This window comes from Phaeodactylum tricornutum, chromosome 9 (assembly GCF_000150955.2).
Source record: "Phaeodactylum tricornutum CCAP 1055/1 chromosome 9, whole genome shotgun sequence".
Classification (NCBI taxonomy): domain Eukaryota; phylum Bacillariophyta; class Bacillariophyceae; order Surirellales; family Neidiaceae; genus Phaeodactylum; species Phaeodactylum tricornutum.
In genome coordinates this window covers 826,201-843,244 of record NC_011677.1, presented here as the reverse complement: position 1 = coordinate 843,244, position 17,044 = coordinate 826,201, and the positions used below count along the sequence as shown (strand labels likewise).

Below are 17,044 nucleotides of genomic sequence, written 5' to 3'. Positions count from 1 at the left end.
GGCGGATCCTGCATTTGCTCCCACCACTGTTCGGCTTGCGCAAACGCTTCCGGATCACGTCGGCGACGTTCGGCCGCACTCAGCAAAATGTTGTAACACGTCGTGTCGACCGACGCCACCGGGGCCCAACGAGCCGTCTCCAGGCCACCGTACGACTCTCTGTTTACTGTGAGACCGGGTTGAAGCGCCGACCATAGTCGCCGTACGGCGTTCCAATCGCCCGCGCGTGCTTGCGCCTGCAGTGCCGCCGTGGCCGTGTACAAGTTGAGTGCCGGGGCGGAGACCTCGACGCCACCGTTGGGCATGCCACGGTCGGGCACGTACAACGTGGTATCGGACTGCCCCAAAGGCACCGGTCGGGTGGAACCGTCCGCGGCCACGAGCGTGGCTGCTTCAAACACTTGCAAAGCCCGATCCACCTGAGAGACGGAAAGGTAGGCGCGCAGAACCATGGAAAGTGTGACGGCATCGAACGGAATTTGTGCCGCCGCGACGGCATCCACCACCTTGTCAGCCACAATAGCCGGAACACCATACTTGTCCTTGAAGCGGGCGGCCGTACTTTCCTTGGCCGTGCTTTTACTGATCCTTTGGTTGTGCTTGTGTTCGACAGCGTACCGTTCCAGGACATCCCGGCACCGCGCCAACAACGTTTGCGGATCCGGCACCGGCTGGCTCTTTGCTACATTCGTACTGGCTGGCTCCGACGTTCGCGGGACCGGTGGTTGAGAGACGGTGGGTTGGACGGCACCCGTCGCGTCATCGTACGTCAACGTCGTTTGCAATTGGGCAACGGGACGTTCAAAGCGCAAAGTCACGGGTTTCCCGGGCAATCGTCCGGTACAGGCGGACTGAACGCCCTGTACGGTGGAAACGGGCCACATGGTTCCACCCAAACTGCTGTCCACGGCCACCACCCGATCCCCCACCTGCACTGCCATGCGCACGAGAGTCGACGCCGTTGGTTCGAAACCCGTCACGACAACGTAGCCGTCGCGTTCGTCGATATCAATACCGAGTGGACGCGGGAGGGTCAATTCGAATTGGTTGCGGACTCCTGCCGTGACGGTAGCGGTGGTCCGGTCCGTGGAGGATGCCGCCGGTAGCACGGGTCGTTGGAGATCCATCCGTACCGTATTGGCGGCGTTGTTCCGGGGTTGCGTGGTTCGTGCCAAGGTTTGTCGGGAGGTCAAGGCCGACGCAATGCCTTCCAACGTGGATTGCGGCCAAACGGCATCGCCCCAGGTGGCCGACACGGCGTGGACGATATCTCCAATTTGGACACCCTGCTGTGCAGCGAGACTGCCGGGTTGGACGCGGGACACGACGATACCCCGAAAAGTAGAATCCAAACGCGACCAGGAATCAGCAAATTTGGCGCTGTGTCCGTTGGCGTGGTTGTTTTTTTCGTTGCTGCGCTCCAACACCAATCGATCCACATTGAGTGTGACGGGGGACAACGTTTCGAAGTCGATGACTTGTGCGAGTGACAAACCGAGACGTGTACTGTTGTTGTTGTTGTACGAGTCTTTCGGGAGAGGCAAGCGAATCGTGTAGGGTTCGGCGGTCCAGCCCGTCGCCACGGTCGAGCTCTGTTGTTGTCGTAATCGGCGCGAGGCCAGTGTTTGTTTCTTGCGGTCCAATTCCCGTTCCAAACTGGCTTCGTCGGCCGCATCACGGGACAAGCGCGTGGATACGGAGCGGGTCACGTTGGACACGGCCTTTTGCAACAAACCGTCAGCGGGTGGATCGTGTTCGTCGGCACTCCGATCGAAACTGGAACTACTGGAAACTCCGCACCGTTTCGGACTCGGTGTCGTTGGTCGGAGCGCGACAAAGGCCTGTACCGTACCGTCGCTCTGGTCCCAGAGTGCGGTGACGAGCACGCCAACGACGACCACGAGTCCGAGGCAAGGCCAGTGGCGTCGTTGCCGGTAGTGATGGTGACGGCGGTAGCCAGTGACGGAGACACGGGGTCGTGCACGGAACGTCATGATGGTACGAACAAAGGATTGGGAGCAGGAGTATTTTTTGATAGCAAGAATGCGCAGTCCACGAAAGGGCAATTCGTTGTGTGATGTGCACTGCTGTGTCAATGTTGCAGCCACGGGATGGATCTTGAGCAATAACAACAACAACAATATCCGTCAAGGTAAACTGCTGTAAGTGTGGGTTCGTTGGGATGAGGACTTTCCCACGCCGGTCCGTGTTTGAGAGTTGATAGTCAGTGGTGCGTTGCGCTGTGTATTGTTTTGGGGAAACAAACGACTTTCTCACCGTGTAGGGAGTAGTAGTAGCGTGACTAATGAGAAATGTGTGAAACGATGAGTGACAGTGAGGGGCAATTCGTTGTGGACGAGAGAAATCCTTGGGCTGATTCGTTGAAATGACGTAAACCAACCCGAAACAAAAGAGACTTTTTCACGGGGAGAGGAATCGCACGCACGTCGGTCGGAACAGACCAGGAGAACTTCCAGTGTCGTCGCAAGGTTCTCGAATCGACACGGCTTGGGAACTACGCCGCCAGGTGGTGGAGGGGGTCGGTCAGTGCGAGTCGAGGGGTCGTGAAAAAGAGTCTCGTGAGAAGGGATACCACCTGACTGGGAGTGAGACAGTCAGTGAGTGAGTGAGTGTACCTACTACGGGTATATAGAGAGATACGCGTTTGTGAGTCAGAATGGCGACACCGTCCCAGCGTAGTTGACGGGGAATGCCAGGGCTCGGGGATCGCGAACCAAACCGTGCTGGACACTTCAACTACGTGTGCAAATATTCGGCGGTTGGACTTCTATGACGACACCGAAATTCGACGCGATACGATTGGCAGAATTGTGTCCAAACTTGAAGTAGGTACGGTTGACCTTCCTTTGGGGACGCATGGATGGACGTCCTCAACATCTTTCCCCTACCCCTACCGACAGTGAATCTCTTCCGTTGGTTTCCTTGGCCGACGCATGGATGGACGTCCATTCACCTTATCCCTACTGGTTTTTGGAAAAACGGGAAACTACGGTACACCACTCCGCACGCTGGTTGGCACTCGCGCCGACTGCCCGCGCGGCGCGCCGCTCCCAACACAACTCTCCATCGAAAGACCTCCCGAAAAGTCGGTTGATAGGTAGGGATAGCACGGCACGGCACGATATCCAGTCGCAGTACCCGCACGAGACGATAGACAAAAGTCCGAAACCATTGTACGGATCCCTCCTCCATTTTGTCCGACGCAGTTCGACCATTTTCTACACATACCAAGCAATATGTCGGGAGAAGAAGGCAACCCAACGGAGAGTCAGCAGTTGACGATCCGTATTCGCGATCAGGTGAGTGTGTATATGCGTGTGTCTCTCTCTGTGTGTGTGTGTAGGAAGGTATGGAACGGGCAACGAGAGACGCCCCTCCAGGAGACACCTTGTGGCACGAAACGGGAAAACGACGCGGTGCTTAGGGCGACACGGTGCGTAGGGGCACCCGATCTCTTGGTATTCGTTGGACGTTGCCCCGTCGGTGTGTACCGTGGTCCTCTCGGAACCGCCGGTCTAACAGTGCGTCCACGGCCCGAGACACCCATTGCGGCTCACGGCAACGGTCTTTAGATCTCTCTCCCGTTGGACGATCTACGGGGCGGCCCCGGTTGCTCGACCCAATCTCTCTGGCATTCAACCGTATCCACGCTTATACTCATATGGTCTATGCTTACCGATTGTTCTTTCTCACACTCACACACACACTCTAGAGCGGCGAAGAAACCTTTTTCAAAATCAAAAAGACGACCAAAATGTCCAAAGTCTTTGATACCTACGCGACGCGCAAGGGTGTGCAGGCCAGTTCGCTGCGATTCTTGCTCGACGGTGAAACGATCGCTCCCGAATCAACGCCCAAAATGCTGGAATTGGAAGATCAGGATCAGATTGATTGTATGTTGGAACAGACCGGTGGAGACGCACGTTAACTTGTTGGTACTAGACAACGAGTCGCATTTGGTCGTCTCTCGCGTACGGCACGGTTACTTTGTAGTAGAATGTCGTTTGCAGTTCTGTAGAAATGCACAACCAATCCTACTTTTTGTCAATCCTTATTGGTGAATATACTTGGAGTGTGTGGAACGACTCTCGGTTGGCGACGACCCTTTTCAAAGCAAAAACAGTGACCATCCCACGAAGCCGTGCCGTGTTTCGTCCGTTGCCCATGTTCTCTCGTTCGACAGTACGTGCAAATTCGTAGACACGTTCAGTATCGCCGGTGCCCGGCGGCGGGCGCTCGCCGGGTCGCGGCGTTGTAGAGTGCCGTGGCCGCGAGCGAGGCCACGGCTCCACACACGTACCGGAGAATGAGTTCGTGATGGATTTGCGGATGACGGTGATCCCAATCACGCAAGGTCCGACGCCAGTCCATTTCCCGAGACGTGCGTTCGGCCGACTGTTCCACCGCCCGCCAACCCCGCATCCACCACGCCGAGGCGCCGGCGCCCCGGCCCGGCGTGAATACATCCAAGCCGAACGCAATCGCCCGGTCCACAATGAGACCGGGTTTGATCTAATGAAAAGCAAGACAGATTGTGACAATACAGTTCGTTGGGTTTTTTTTGGTACGTGGACAAAACGTCGAATAAGAAAACACAGCTGGTTAGTGACGGGGGGTAACGGAATGGTGTTGGTATAGTTGCGTGCACGTGCTGTGGAACGAAGCAAAACCTCACGAGGATAGTCCGTGCCAGAGGTGAGTGGGTGTGTGGGGTTGGGAACGTACCTCGTACACGGTGAACCAAAATGACACCTGCTGGACGACCCACGTATCCATGACGAGAAGCAGAAAGACGAAGCGAATGTCGACAAACGAACAGGATCACCACACGACAAAGACGCTTGTTGTACGAAAAAGGTAGCACTGGTAAAGACCGGTATGGTATGAGGAATAAATGTCCTCGCTAACAGTAACCGAGATGGTGAATTGTAAACTGGGAAACGTGTTTGCACTACGCGAAAACGATTCGTTGGCAACGTTGCCAAACAACCGGGGCACAACCCTATTCTTATCTTAGGGTTGAGAAAGATGCCACCACCATGGCGTCAATTTCCGGCGAGTTCAATCCTATCAAATCGACAATAGCGCCGCATACGCTGACAGTGAGCGAGGGTCCTATAAAAGGGACTATCGTCAAGTCAGGAAACCTCCTTTTCCTTTAGAGACATTGAGTGAGTATCGTTGTGAGACTTGCGGCTCGTTGCTGCGTTCCAAACAAACGCATCTTGGACTTTCGCAAAACTCGGATCCCGTTCTTCTACTACGAGTCGTCCGTACACATAACGTCCATTATCGATCGACGTTCCTTGGCCTTCTGGAATACGGACCGACAGGATTCACTAGGCAGTCAATCGACGAAGTACTATCATGACGGATAAGAGTACCGCGAATTACCCCATAGTGGTCGTGGATGTGGACGACGATACGACCGACGGCGAGAACGACGAAGTATCGACCATTGTCCGTACGCGAATCGACACGGCGAGTCCGACAACGTCACCGATTCGGCCCCACACTCCACTCGAGGAAGCAGTGCACGGGGGCTTGCGGTTGACCCGGACGCGCCGCACTTATCACGAAACAGCCGCACCCCCGAGCTCCCCCGTGACCGCGTCGTCCCCCCCGTCGACACCACTCTCCTTCACGGCCCAAGCGCCGAAAAAACGAAAGGCACCCGTCGTACACGAACCGTATTCTGCCGCAGCTAATATGCGAGCCGCCATGGAACTGGCCAAGTACGAATTGTTGGTGGACCCGTATCGTGGAATGACAAAGTTACGAGACGCACACCACGACGAGGAACGGGACGAGACGGATACGAACGGACACGTGGCTACGTCGCCGTCGCTAGCAACGGTGGAAATAACTCCCAGGCCCAGTCCCTGGCAAACATCCTGCGCCGTCGCAATCCCGGAGAGTGGTGATTGTAGGAGCCCCACGGATGATGGAGACGACATTGCGAATTGGGAGGCGGCCGACATTGTGAAACGTGCTTGTAACTGTTCTTGTCCTTCATTGACGTCCTGGACCAGCGCATTGGCTGTCGCTCGCGACAAGAAGAGGAAAAAGTCCAAACACCAACGCAAAGCCAATTCGACTGTCAATACACATGTATTGGACGGTGATACGGTGCGGATTGGGCAACGACCCGATGGACACGCCGTACGCTGCCCGTGCGATTATAATCCTTTCTGTCTCGTGTCCTTGGGCGGTGTTGTGAACGAAATTCTCGTCGACCGTTACAAAGAGTTGGAGACCAAAAACGATCGAGCGGGCAATGGCGAGGTCGAGGAAGTTGTCGACGACTCCTCTGTCACGAACGATGCCGAAGGTCCCGTTCAACCAAACAGAATCATATCGGACGCAACCCAAGAAGACATGAATGCCGTCCGCCGAAGTATATCCGTGAGAGTTGAGCCTATTCGTAGCTATCTGGAACATACCTTGCAAGATTTGACGCCGGCCCTTACCCTGGAGGACTGCATCAGCCGTATTCGAAAACGCCATGCTGCTCTAATATTTGTCAATCCACTTTTGAAAGAGAAGGCCGATTCACCCAAGGATAATGATGCACTGGTCATGTCCATTCCACCCGGGATGCAAAACTTGGGCGCCACTTGCTATCTGAATACACAACTGCAGTGTTTGGCACAGAATCTGGTCTTTTTGGAAGGGGTCCTGTCGTGGCGTCCGCCAACGTCCACAGTGGACGGGAATGCAAACCCCGATCCCATTCCCCAAATGATTGAAACGTTTCAATCGCTCCTGGCTTCCATGCGTATCGGACCACACTATGTCTTGAATACCAAAGACTTTTCCAACGCACTACGCTTGGACCACTATGAACAACAGGACCCGAACGAGTTCAGTCGGCTCCTGCTTGACTGTATACAGCAAAGTTTTCAAAGCGCCACGCAACAACGCGATTTGGCAACCTTGCTGCCCCATCTTTTTCACGGCAAAACAACCTACACGACCACCTGTCAAGTATGTCACAAAATGTCCACCACGACAGAGAACTTCATGGACGTGACTCTGCCGATCGTAAAGCCGCTGCGAGAAAAAAGCATGCCCGGCCAACAATCGCTTGCCGATGCCTTTGGTAAAAGCAAAGCAAAAAAGAACCTGCAAAGCTATGATACGGATGTCCAGTATTGCTGGGATCGGTACGTTTATGCAGAAACGTTAGAGGGTGACAATCAGTATTTCTGCACCGAATGCGAAGCGAAAGTAGACGCTCAGCGGGCCTTGACTTTCTCTGCACTTCCACCCGTTCTAAACATTCAATTGTGTAGATACGTTTACGATAGAAATCGCGGTACAAAAAAGAAGGTGACGGACAAGGTCCTCTTGCCAACGGAACTAGAAATTGAGCAAGCGACGACTTCTGCACCTTCAACATCACCGCAAGTCGAGACGGAGCCCACCAAACATCGGTACGTGTTGTGCGCCGTCATGCTACACAAAGGAAATTCGGCGTACAGTGGTCATTACGTGGCTGAAGCGATGGATTGGCAAACAGGACAATGGTTTGAGTTTAATGATGCTCATGTAACTCTGCTGGAGGCGCCCTCATGCAGTTGGGACCCTTTGTTTGATAGTGACAGAAGTGACGATCGCAAGAAAGATACAAAAGAGACCAAGGCAAAGAAGGGCAGCGAGGATGCCTACAATATGTATTACGTTGAAGAGTCGTTTTTGGCGCAGAGTGTTTTGGACAGCATTCGAGAAATTGATCCACAGACTGGTGCTTCGAAGTCTGAATCAGAGGACGGAGCGTCCGCTTTAAAGACAGCTGCCCTGACAAGATCTGAATACTTTGCTGATCTGAGACGGTAAGTTTTGGGACACAAAGCAAGAGTGCATTTCGTTTCTGTTCTTTGTTTAGTACGTACGGAACGTTCGGTAACTTATAATTCCGGCTACGTGTTACAGAATGTGCCTACAAGATGGCCAGGTGGCAATTCGCCTGCAAGATCGAAGACGAAAAATACGGACTTGCATTTTTCCTACTCTCGCTAGCTACCAAATTGGCTTCCATAAAAGGGAGGACTTTGTTTGGGTCGATGCGTTATCACTTCGTCGATACATGTCTTGCGATTACCTGCGCAAAGACGAATACGGAAACGCAAAGAAGATCCCCTTCTTCCAGCACGGACGATTCTTTTTTTGTGGTCACCAAAGTGATCGAGGAGTCCACCCTGTAATAGCTCGACGTGGCAAACTATTGCCCCGGCCAATATACGACGCCCTTTTGCAAGGCTTGGCCGCAGAACGCCCAACGCTTTTTTGCGACACGAAATACGGTGTACGTGAGATTTCTGACTGCCCAGGAATTCCAGCGGAGCGCCTCTATTGCTCAACATGCAGCAAGTCGTATTGCCAAGAGCTTTCTGAAACTGTACAGTTGTGCGAGAAAATTCTGTTTCTATATGAGAGGCTTGACCCCAAGGAAGGAGATTTTGAAGATGACTCCAAGGGTGACAATATTGCAGCGTCGAGAGAAATTCATGGCTACATTGTCTCGCGCAGATTTGTTTCCCGTTTCCGAAATCGTGCGGCTCGTCTTTTTAAATCGTTCGATAGTCTACACGACACAACAATATCAGGGCCAATACATAAGACGTCCAAGAAGTGTGAAAGCTTTGCTGAAGGATTTCACTCTGTCCGTGCCCGCGAAGTCATGTTTGAGAATACCGATAGTAAATCCGACGACGATCTTGATATTTTTATCAATAGCAATATCACGTGTAAGTGGCTACGAAACGTGGATTCGTACTGACGAGACTTCCACTTCGAGCCTTCGAACTAACGCAGAGTTTTAACACCTCAGGCGATCACTTAATCTGCAATGCTTCCAGTAAAAGGAGTATTCGGGTCGTCTCTCCACACGTTTGGAGAGTGCTGGTTGAGATGTTTCCTCAGGCGATCGAACACAAAATTCTTCTGAATGATACCAGCAACTGCAATTTTGCTTGCGAGCAATGTCATGAACAAGGAGTGTCGTCGGATTCCTTTCGCACACGTCTTCATGAGCTAGCCTCTTACTGTAGAAGAGAGCAAGCAGTTACAAGTATTGTATTAAAAGATCTTCTTGACGAACAGTCGCTTCTCTCCGAGATTGAACTATTCCGCATTGTTCCCAAAGATGAACTTCAGGGATGGCACAAATTCATGTCCTCTTTCAGCAGAAAAGAGGACCGAAGAGATACCCAAACAATTCAGGAAGGAATTGCAGAGCTTTTCTCCTCTGGGCGGCAACCGATCAGTTCCTCTTTCCTCACCCCCGCTCTTTTGCTAGGGACAAATTCGCTAGATGTCGTTGGCAAAAGATGTCTCTTGGAGCTATCAAGAATTTTGCGCCCTCTTGTCTGTTCAGAACACCAACTTCTGATTGAAGCAGCCTGTTTTTGCAAGCCGTCTCGTGATAGCTTCCGCAAGCTTCCTACTCTTTCGCATAACGTTGTCGTTCTGAACGATAAAGAGTACAAGAAATACATGAACGGCCTAATAGCTTTATCATATATCTTGCAAAGCGAAGGGGACGGTGATCACACTCCAGCTGAAACACTCTTCAGCGAATCAACAACTCGTTATCAAGAATACGGTCTATATCGCTGGCACCCTGTCTTTCAGACTTCCTATTTTCTCGCGAAAGACAAGGGACGCCTGCCCTCACGCTTCATTATTTCTACTGATAAAGTAAGCATGAGCTTCGGATTGCGAGCTGTCTGTTGTGTCGACAAAGATTGTCAAAGCAAATATACTGAATGGGAGTCTGACGAAAGAGAAGACAAGATGGGTATCAGGGATAAGGCATCTGAAAAAGAATCTCATCATGTTTGTTCCGGGGACGCCACCCATCCGATTTCATTGGATTCTGATGACGATCGGTTACCCGATACCGTTTTTGTACGTGTCTTCGATGTAGAAGAAAATGCCCTGTTCGAGTCGATTACAAGATCGCTTTCGCAGTGCACGGAGCTACCAAGTCCAGAAGAAGAAGTGGGTTTGCAAGTACGTCGATCTACTAGAAAGCGCCATGGTCGATATCCCCTCGGGGTGATCAAGGCCGAAGATCGCATACGGGTCAATGTGACGTCTAACGTTGCTGCCCTTCGTCTCTTACTTTTCGAGCAATGCTCAAATGGCTGTGCATTTGAACTTAATCACCGACTGCAGGCAATTGTGTCTCCACGCCGGGACACTTCAGCCTCACTACCTGTCGAAAGTGTCAGCGCAATTCCAGTGGAAGGCGTTGTAAGAAGTAAGACGAGCACCCACGTCATAGACCTTGGTTTGGACGTCAGTGAAAAGACTCTGCTTGAACTTTGCGAAAGAGTCAGCGACGGTAAGTTGTCTGATCCTCGAGACGACCTTGTTCTCATACGGCAAAGTGTCCAAGACGAATCCTCAGCCGACTTGCCAAAGGATGCTTTAATGGATGTCTTCGTTGGTTTGGCCAACACTAACAACGAAGACAATGAAGCTGTAGTGTCTAAGACGGGCAAGCGAAAGCGGTCAGTGGAACGTGGTTTTACGGGTACGCTACTAACGTCCAAGCTAGCTACGATAGAGAGCACAAAGGGTAATGGAAGCAAAAGCGATTCCGAAAATCTTTCCGCTCCGATTGCGTCATCAAGCAGTCCCCCCACAAGTGCACTAACCACCGAGCAAGACAACCACGGACCTGATATAGCGTCACAAGACGATTCGGATATCAATGCGGCATCAAACTCTACCGTGTCTGTCTTATCTCAAGCAGTCATAGAGTCGACTGTTGCGCTTACCCCGGGTGGGCTGGATACTTCGAAAGACAAGTCGATTGCTTTCAAAACTTCGGTCTCCCCAGCAACGACACACGCTTTTGCCGCTGAGACACATCCCGTTAAGAGTGTTGTCGATGTTCCGAGCAAATTGGCCAACACCAGGTTGGTGGATATGCTTGAGTCTGACGACGAAGACGACTGCCGAGAGCTTGGGCAGCTGAAGCGTACGCGATCGGTTTCACTGGCCGAAACCGAGGAGCAACGTGCCGAATTGACTATGCAGCTCTGCGCAGCGTTGATTGACAATCCCAACGTAAATGAGACCCACGAAGGAGCTTGTTGGGATGCGGCCAATTGGGCAGTAGCAAAGTATCCCAAGAAATTGGTCGTGACTGATCTGGTGGACGATGCGTTTGCCAAATATTTTGAATTAACGTGCCGAGACTAGGGATCGTTATTGGGCACAATTTTTTCCACTGCAGACTTGGAGGCCCCCCACCGTCTGCTATTTGCACCAGTTGGAGATTTTATTTCATAATCGTCCGTAATGCTTTTACGTATTTTTTTGGGATTCTTGTGGTTAATGTTCTGTGGGAGTGCGACATTCGACCATGCGGGAGGACTGTGTGAGTGGGCATGTTAGTCGGTAACGAGCGCGACACGGCACCTTTCATACGTTTTGTGAACGACTGGTTCCGGTCCCGCTCGCAACATTCCGCACACGACATTAGCGAATCCGGCACAATCCACGTCGTGCGTGCTGCTGGGAGGCACCCGCAATACTCCTCGTCCTTGACGGGCGACCCCACTTGTCGTACCGGCAAAGATCATACCAAGCGTTGATGAAATTGAATATTCTCAGTGAGAATTCCGGCATGAAAATGGTGGTCTTGTAGATTCTGAACGTGCTTGTGGAGTATTTTGGTAGACTCGACCTGCACAGGGTCCATTCCTGTGTCGTCGTCAGCAAGGACCACGTTGAAATGCATCCTGTCTTACACGATTGAGGTAGAGGAATTTGTCGTGGGTGAGGTCGTCCGTCGCCACGTTGGCAAATGAGTTGTTGCGAGCCTTAGAGGAGGAGAAATAGAAGGAGGAGTGGGTACCCTCGGCGGAAGAGGACGAGTCGGAATCGGTTGATGTGAGAGGACGAGTGGCGGTGCGTCCGGGCATCGACCGGGAGGCCGAGCGAGGGTTCGACAAGGAACACGGTAAGCGAACAAACATATAGAGAGAGAGATCGTCATGGCTCTATTAAAAGACGGTTAGTGAAAAAAGTAGGCATCAGCAATTGGGTGGGGATTCGATTGAATATTGTGTGAGAGGCTTTCCGTACGGCTGGCTTGTTCGGTGATTTTTCAATGGAGGGATCGCGGTGCGTTTCGATCCCAAAATGTGAGCGTTTCGTGTTGGAAAAAGGTACCGGTATGTCCCGCAGATTTGAAATCTCCGAATATGTCGTTGCGACCCTTGCTGGCTCGCCATGGCCAATTGTACATATATTTATATACGAGCAACATACAGACGCCAACGAACCAGATCGAAGGGTTCCTTCGCCAAACGTCCGTCGGCCAGGTATTGTATCGTACTGCGAGCCGCCTTTGTTGGTCTCTTCAAGTTCACGTACTGGTAGTCCCCGTACGGCAACACATCGCGTAGAGCACACGGAACGAGCGTCCATTTTTACCAACGGCAAAAAAAACAAACAGCGCAGGCAACCAGAACCGCAACACAAACCGCAAGGTCCCCAAAAAACGCACTCACAAACGTCTCTTTGGTGTGTGTTGCGAGCACACTCGCCCTGGAAAGCAACTTGCAGAGCGCAGCCGCCGACCTCACCGCAAACAAATCTCTCTCTCTTCGTTCTCACTGTTTTTGAAATCCTCCCATCACACTCCGTCACTGGGTAAAAACCTACCAGATATCGGAAAGACGCCAACCCTGCGAAAGCCTCCCTGTCCCACCCTCCTTCGTGAATCTTGCCCATGCCCAAGTCGAAGGGTCCCAACACTCCCGTACCCGCGACGGAAGAGCCCCCGTCTCAGTCGTCCACGGCGGTGACCGCGTCGGACCCCACCACTGTGGCGACGGACCCGACGGCGACTGCCGCGGCCTTGGCGGACGCGGCACACGGAGAAGAATATGACTCGGGACTCAACGTGCTGTCGGAAGAACAAACCAACGCGGCGCTCGAAGCACTACAGGAGTCTTCCACGATTGTCGAAGTGGCGTCGACCGGCAACGACACTCCCGCGGCGTCCACGAAACGCAAGGCGCACACGGCGGAACCCTCCGGCGCGGCTCCCAAAAAAGCCAAGCAGCGGCGGACTCCCACACGGGTGTCGTGGGATGACCGGATGGCCATGTTGCAAGCCTACCAAACCGAACACGGCGATTTGCTCATCCCGATTCGGTACAAGCTCAATCCGTCGTTGGGGAAGTTTGTACACAATACGCGGGAACAGTACAAACTGTACCACAAGAAAACTCCGGAAGGGTACAAGAAAAAGTGCAGTTTGACGGCGGAGCGGATTCAGCAACTCGATGATTTGGGATTCGTCTGGAGTACCGAACGATCCAAGCGACAGGAAGAAGACTGGACTACGCGGCTCGAGCAGCTGCAGGCCTACAAGAAGAAGCACGGCGACTGCTTGGTGCCGCACGGCTACGTAGAAGACCCTAGTTTCGCCGAGTGGATACACCGGCAGCGCACCACCTACGCTTCCATGCTCAAGGATGATAAACCCAACGTCATGGTGAAGGAACGCATGGAGAAACTCGAGGAAATGGGTTTTAACTTCACCGTGCATTCCGACAAGTGGACCGATCACTGGAAGCTTCTGCAAGAGTACAAGGAAAAACACGGACAGTAAGTAACCTTTGTTGGCTACCCGTTGTTGTGGTAGTTGTGGCTCTAATTCTGGTGATTGGGCCCCGTACCACCGCGTTCACTCACTCACTCACACCGGTTTCGTTTGCATTGTTGTGTCGCAACAGTTGTCAAGTCCCTACACACTACGCCGAGAATCCCAAACTAGGTCGGTGGGTGCACACACAGCGCCACCAGCGCCGTCTCCAACTCAAAGGCAAAAAGAACTGCATGACTCAGGAACGTGTCGACCTCTTGGACAAGCTCAAGTTTTCGTGGGAGGTCAAACCCAGTTTGGATCGTCCCCGTGCGACCTGGCAACAGCGGTTCGATGAACTCCGAGCCTTTCACAAAGCCCACGGTCACTTTCGTATTCCGGCCGGGGACCAACCGCAACTGCACAGCTGGTGTCAGGAACAAAAACAGCGACTCAAGAATATCGACAAGAACAAGGGCAAGGACGGGTCGAAACGTATGGGTCCGGATCGGGTAGAGGCGTTACTGAATCTAGGATTTACGGGAGCCACGGAACTCGTCCAGCCCGACGCAGCAGACAAAGATGGCGCGACCGCCGTGAGTGACGCCGACGGTACGACCAATACAGAAAAGGCAACGATCCAAGTAAAAGAAGAATCTCCGGGGGAGCCTTCCGGGGAGCCTGTCGGTGATCCTCCCGGGGACAAGTCTATTCATGAAAAGGAAGCGGCCGAAGATTCCGCGGAGGAAAACCATCTCGAAACGACGGTCTAGCCTAGCTAGTGTTGAGAGCATGTACAATCCTAGTGTTCTTTAAAAAGGGAGGGGTGTTATACAGCCTGTGTTGGCGTTTGCAGTCGTATTTTCCCACCTACACGAAGGATCCAATATTTGAATTACACAGGGTTTAGATTGGTTCAAATTTATCTTTTCAGAATATAGTAATGTCACTGTTGCCTGTCATCGCCAGGACGCACGGTCTGTCGCGACGCCAGCTGTTCGTTCTTTTCACGCCGTCGTTCACCACCATCAAATTTCCTCCGTTCAATCCGCCTTCGCGGTTGTCTCCGCACCCAGTACCCACACACTTACTACGAACGGGAAGGTTTTCTCTCCCGCACTCTTCGTCGCGTCTCGTCGCCAACAGTTTTGTATCCGGCGCCTCATCCTCCCTCCCTACACACGTTGTCCCACATTGTTTCGAGGTCCAATTCAACTTTTCGCAAACGAATCAATCTTTAAACATCATGCTTTCGTCCATCTTCTCCAAATCGATGCTTTTGCGCAGCGCAGTGACTAGCAGCAGCAGCACCAGCATGCGCTTCTTTGCCACCTTGAACGGTACCGTCAAGTGGTTTGACGTCAAGAAGGGTTTCGGCTTTATCGTCCCCGATGATGGATCCGAAGATGTCTTTGTACACCAGACGTCCGTGCATTCCGAAGGCTTTCGTTCCTTGGCGGTACGTAAACGAATCGTCATTCAAGTGCACAGTGGGGAAACGAAACGATCCCACAAGTGTTCGTTCGTTGCCGATCTTCCATCCGCGACGAAACTACTGTTATGCACCCAACCAAACCCCTTCTGACACCCGTTGGTGTTTTTGTTTGTTTCCTTGACGCTACAGGAGGGTGAACCCGTCGAGTTTTCCATCAAGGAGGACGATCGTGGTCGCAAGAGTGCCGAACGCGTGACGGGACCCATGGGAGCCTTTGTACAGGGCGCCCCGCCAAGAAGCGACGGTGGCTTTGGAGGCGGCTTTGGCGGTGGTTACGGCGATAGCAGCGGTGGCGGCTTTGGCGGTGGCAGCGGTGGCTTTGGTGGTGGCTACGGCGACAGTAGCGGCGGCGGTGGCTACGGCAATTTCGACATGGACGACAATGATTACGAAAAGAAATAAATTCGGTACCGAGTGGCGTTAACGAGGCGGGCGGGTCTTGGGAGTAGAAAGTAAGGCGTGTACATGAATTATTTTTGATCAACGCACTGAGCTCAATGGAGTACCCTAAAGCGCGGTCATTTTCAACCAGGCAAGTAACTAAGGATTAAGCCAACCAACCAATTTCGTAGTTTGGTCGTTCCTATAGGTTAAATCAACCCTAGCTACTCGAACACGGTGAGTAGTAAACCGTGGTAACAAACTTGGTCTTGTATCGCTGCGTAATCCCCAACACCATCATGTTGTCTTTGATGGCGGTGCAGTACAAATGATTCAAAGCCACGTGCTGCGGAACGGGCAAAGCAGCCGTATCCTGCAGTTGGGGTGGTTTGTTTAGGATTATGTGTCGCAGGTGGGGTGGGAGCGGCGGCGGTTCCTTGGTGTAATCGTCCACGTCAGGCATGGTATTGGAAAAGACCTCGCCATCTTGATCGGCTTTACTACCAGACGCCTGCCCGTCGACGTTTGGTATGCTGGTGCTGACGACGTTGACATTGTCCTCGTCCTGTTGGTCTTCGGCTTCCAAGGGAGCGCCGTATTCGGCGGCCGCCTTTTCTCTCTCGAATTCGCGATCGCCCGTATAGGGTTTGAAATCTGTCACGTCTACGAAATTGTTCACACGCCCTTCAATATCGGCGACGGTCGGTTGATCCGGAGCAAACCTCCACTCGTTATCTACAATGAATTTGAACGCGTGTTTCCCGCGCTTGAGATTGTGAATGTATGTAAAGTCGTTACCCGATCGATGCATCGGAATTTGTCGGCTCCATCCGTTGAACGTGCCGGTAATGTAGACCTGACGACCTCCGTGTTCCCACCGAAAGACGGTGGGTACCGCGTCCTCGTCCAACCAACTGTCCATCTCGGACCCGTGCTGCGATTGCGACGGAACGCTCGGCGGGGTGTCGGCATCCAAAATTGTCATGGAAGCGTCACTGCCGGATCGTTGCATCGCGTCATTTTGTTGCTGTTGATCAGCCGACAGCGGCACCGTAGGATCGGGCGTGGGAGTAGTATTCGGTGGCATAAAGCCACCTTGTGGGTGATACTGACCCGGGTACGATCCCGGAATATTGCGTTGCGTGTGAGGATCGTGGCTGCTACCGCTTGGGTGATGCGGTCCTCCTCCACCTCCGAGACTGGGATCACCGCCGCTTACGGACGGTTGATTCCCCATATTTTACGTTATCTCAACGCTTCTCGCGTGGTGTTGATGGAAATCGAAAAAGCTACCAATAAGATGGATATATTGGTTGGTCTCTACAACTATGTTGTTGTCGCAAACGTTTGGAAGACGCGAAACAAACGCCGTTGGCTCTCAAGAATGACAGTGTCCGAGTCCAGTAGTCTACGAAGCAGTCGCTGTTGTGGGCAATACAGAGAGCTGGCAACAGAGGATAGGATGTTCGTAAACCGGTGGACCTTTGGACGAGGGTTTTCGCGTTACTAGGTTGCTGTGGTGAACCGATAGG

General features: G+C 52.6%; 6 protein-coding genes across 6 annotated transcripts; 4 read left to right on the top strand and 2 right to left on the bottom strand.

The window, feature by feature from the left end:
• Nucleotides 1–163: 163 nt before the first annotated feature.
• PHATRDRAFT_36221 (predicted protein) lies at nt 164–1,994 on the bottom strand (the record flags this gene model as incomplete). Its single annotated transcript, XM_002180487.1, has 2 exons — nt 164–166; nt 207–1,994. The coding sequence occupies 2 exons, from the start codon at nt 1,992–1,994 to the stop codon at nt 164–166; spliced, it is 1,791 nt and encodes a 596-aa protein (XP_002180523.1).
• Nucleotides 1,995–3,742: 1,748 nt separating this feature from the next.
• On the top strand, nt 3,743–3,949 carry PHATRDRAFT_12578 (predicted protein; the record flags this gene model as incomplete). Its single annotated transcript, XM_002180682.1, has 1 exon — nt 3,743–3,949. A coding segment is annotated over one exon (207 nt), but the record flags the coding sequence as incomplete, so codon positions are not given.
• A 1,439-nt stretch (nt 3,950–5,388) lies between these two features.
• Nucleotides 5,389–7,937, top strand: PHATRDRAFT_46292 (predicted protein; the record flags this gene model as incomplete). Its single annotated transcript, XM_002180681.1, has 4 exons — nt 5,389–7,187; nt 7,317–7,457; nt 7,506–7,856; nt 7,910–7,937. 4 exons carry the CDS (start codon nt 5,389–5,391, stop codon nt 7,935–7,937), a joined length of 2,319 nt encoding a protein of 772 aa, XP_002180717.1.
• Nucleotides 7,938–12,562: 4,625 nt separating this feature from the next.
• Nucleotides 12,563–14,597, top strand: PHATRDRAFT_46291 (predicted protein). The gene is made up of 2 exons (XM_002180680.1): nt 12,563–13,659; nt 13,788–14,597. The coding sequence occupies exons 1-2, from the start codon at nt 12,776–12,778 to the stop codon at nt 14,407–14,409; spliced, it is 1,506 nt and encodes a 501-aa protein (XP_002180716.1). The 5' UTR covers nt 12,563–12,775; the 3' UTR covers nt 14,410–14,597.
• Nucleotides 14,598–14,951: 354 nt separating this feature from the next.
• On the top strand, nt 14,952–15,329 carry PHATRDRAFT_12737 (predicted protein; the record flags this gene model as incomplete). The annotated part of the gene is made up of 2 exons (XM_002180679.1): nt 14,952–15,095; nt 15,261–15,329. Coding segments are annotated over 2 exons (213 nt in total), but the record flags the coding sequence as incomplete, so codon positions are not given.
• Nucleotides 15,330–15,699: 370 nt separating this feature from the next.
• On the bottom strand, nt 15,700–16,749 carry PHATRDRAFT_46289 (predicted protein; the record flags this gene model as incomplete). Its single annotated transcript, XM_002180486.1, has 1 exon — nt 15,700–16,749. The coding sequence occupies one exon, from the start codon at nt 16,747–16,749 to the stop codon at nt 15,733–15,735; it is 1,017 nt and encodes a 338-aa protein (XP_002180522.1). The 3' UTR covers nt 15,700–15,732.
• Nucleotides 16,750–17,044: the final 295 nt, after the last annotated feature.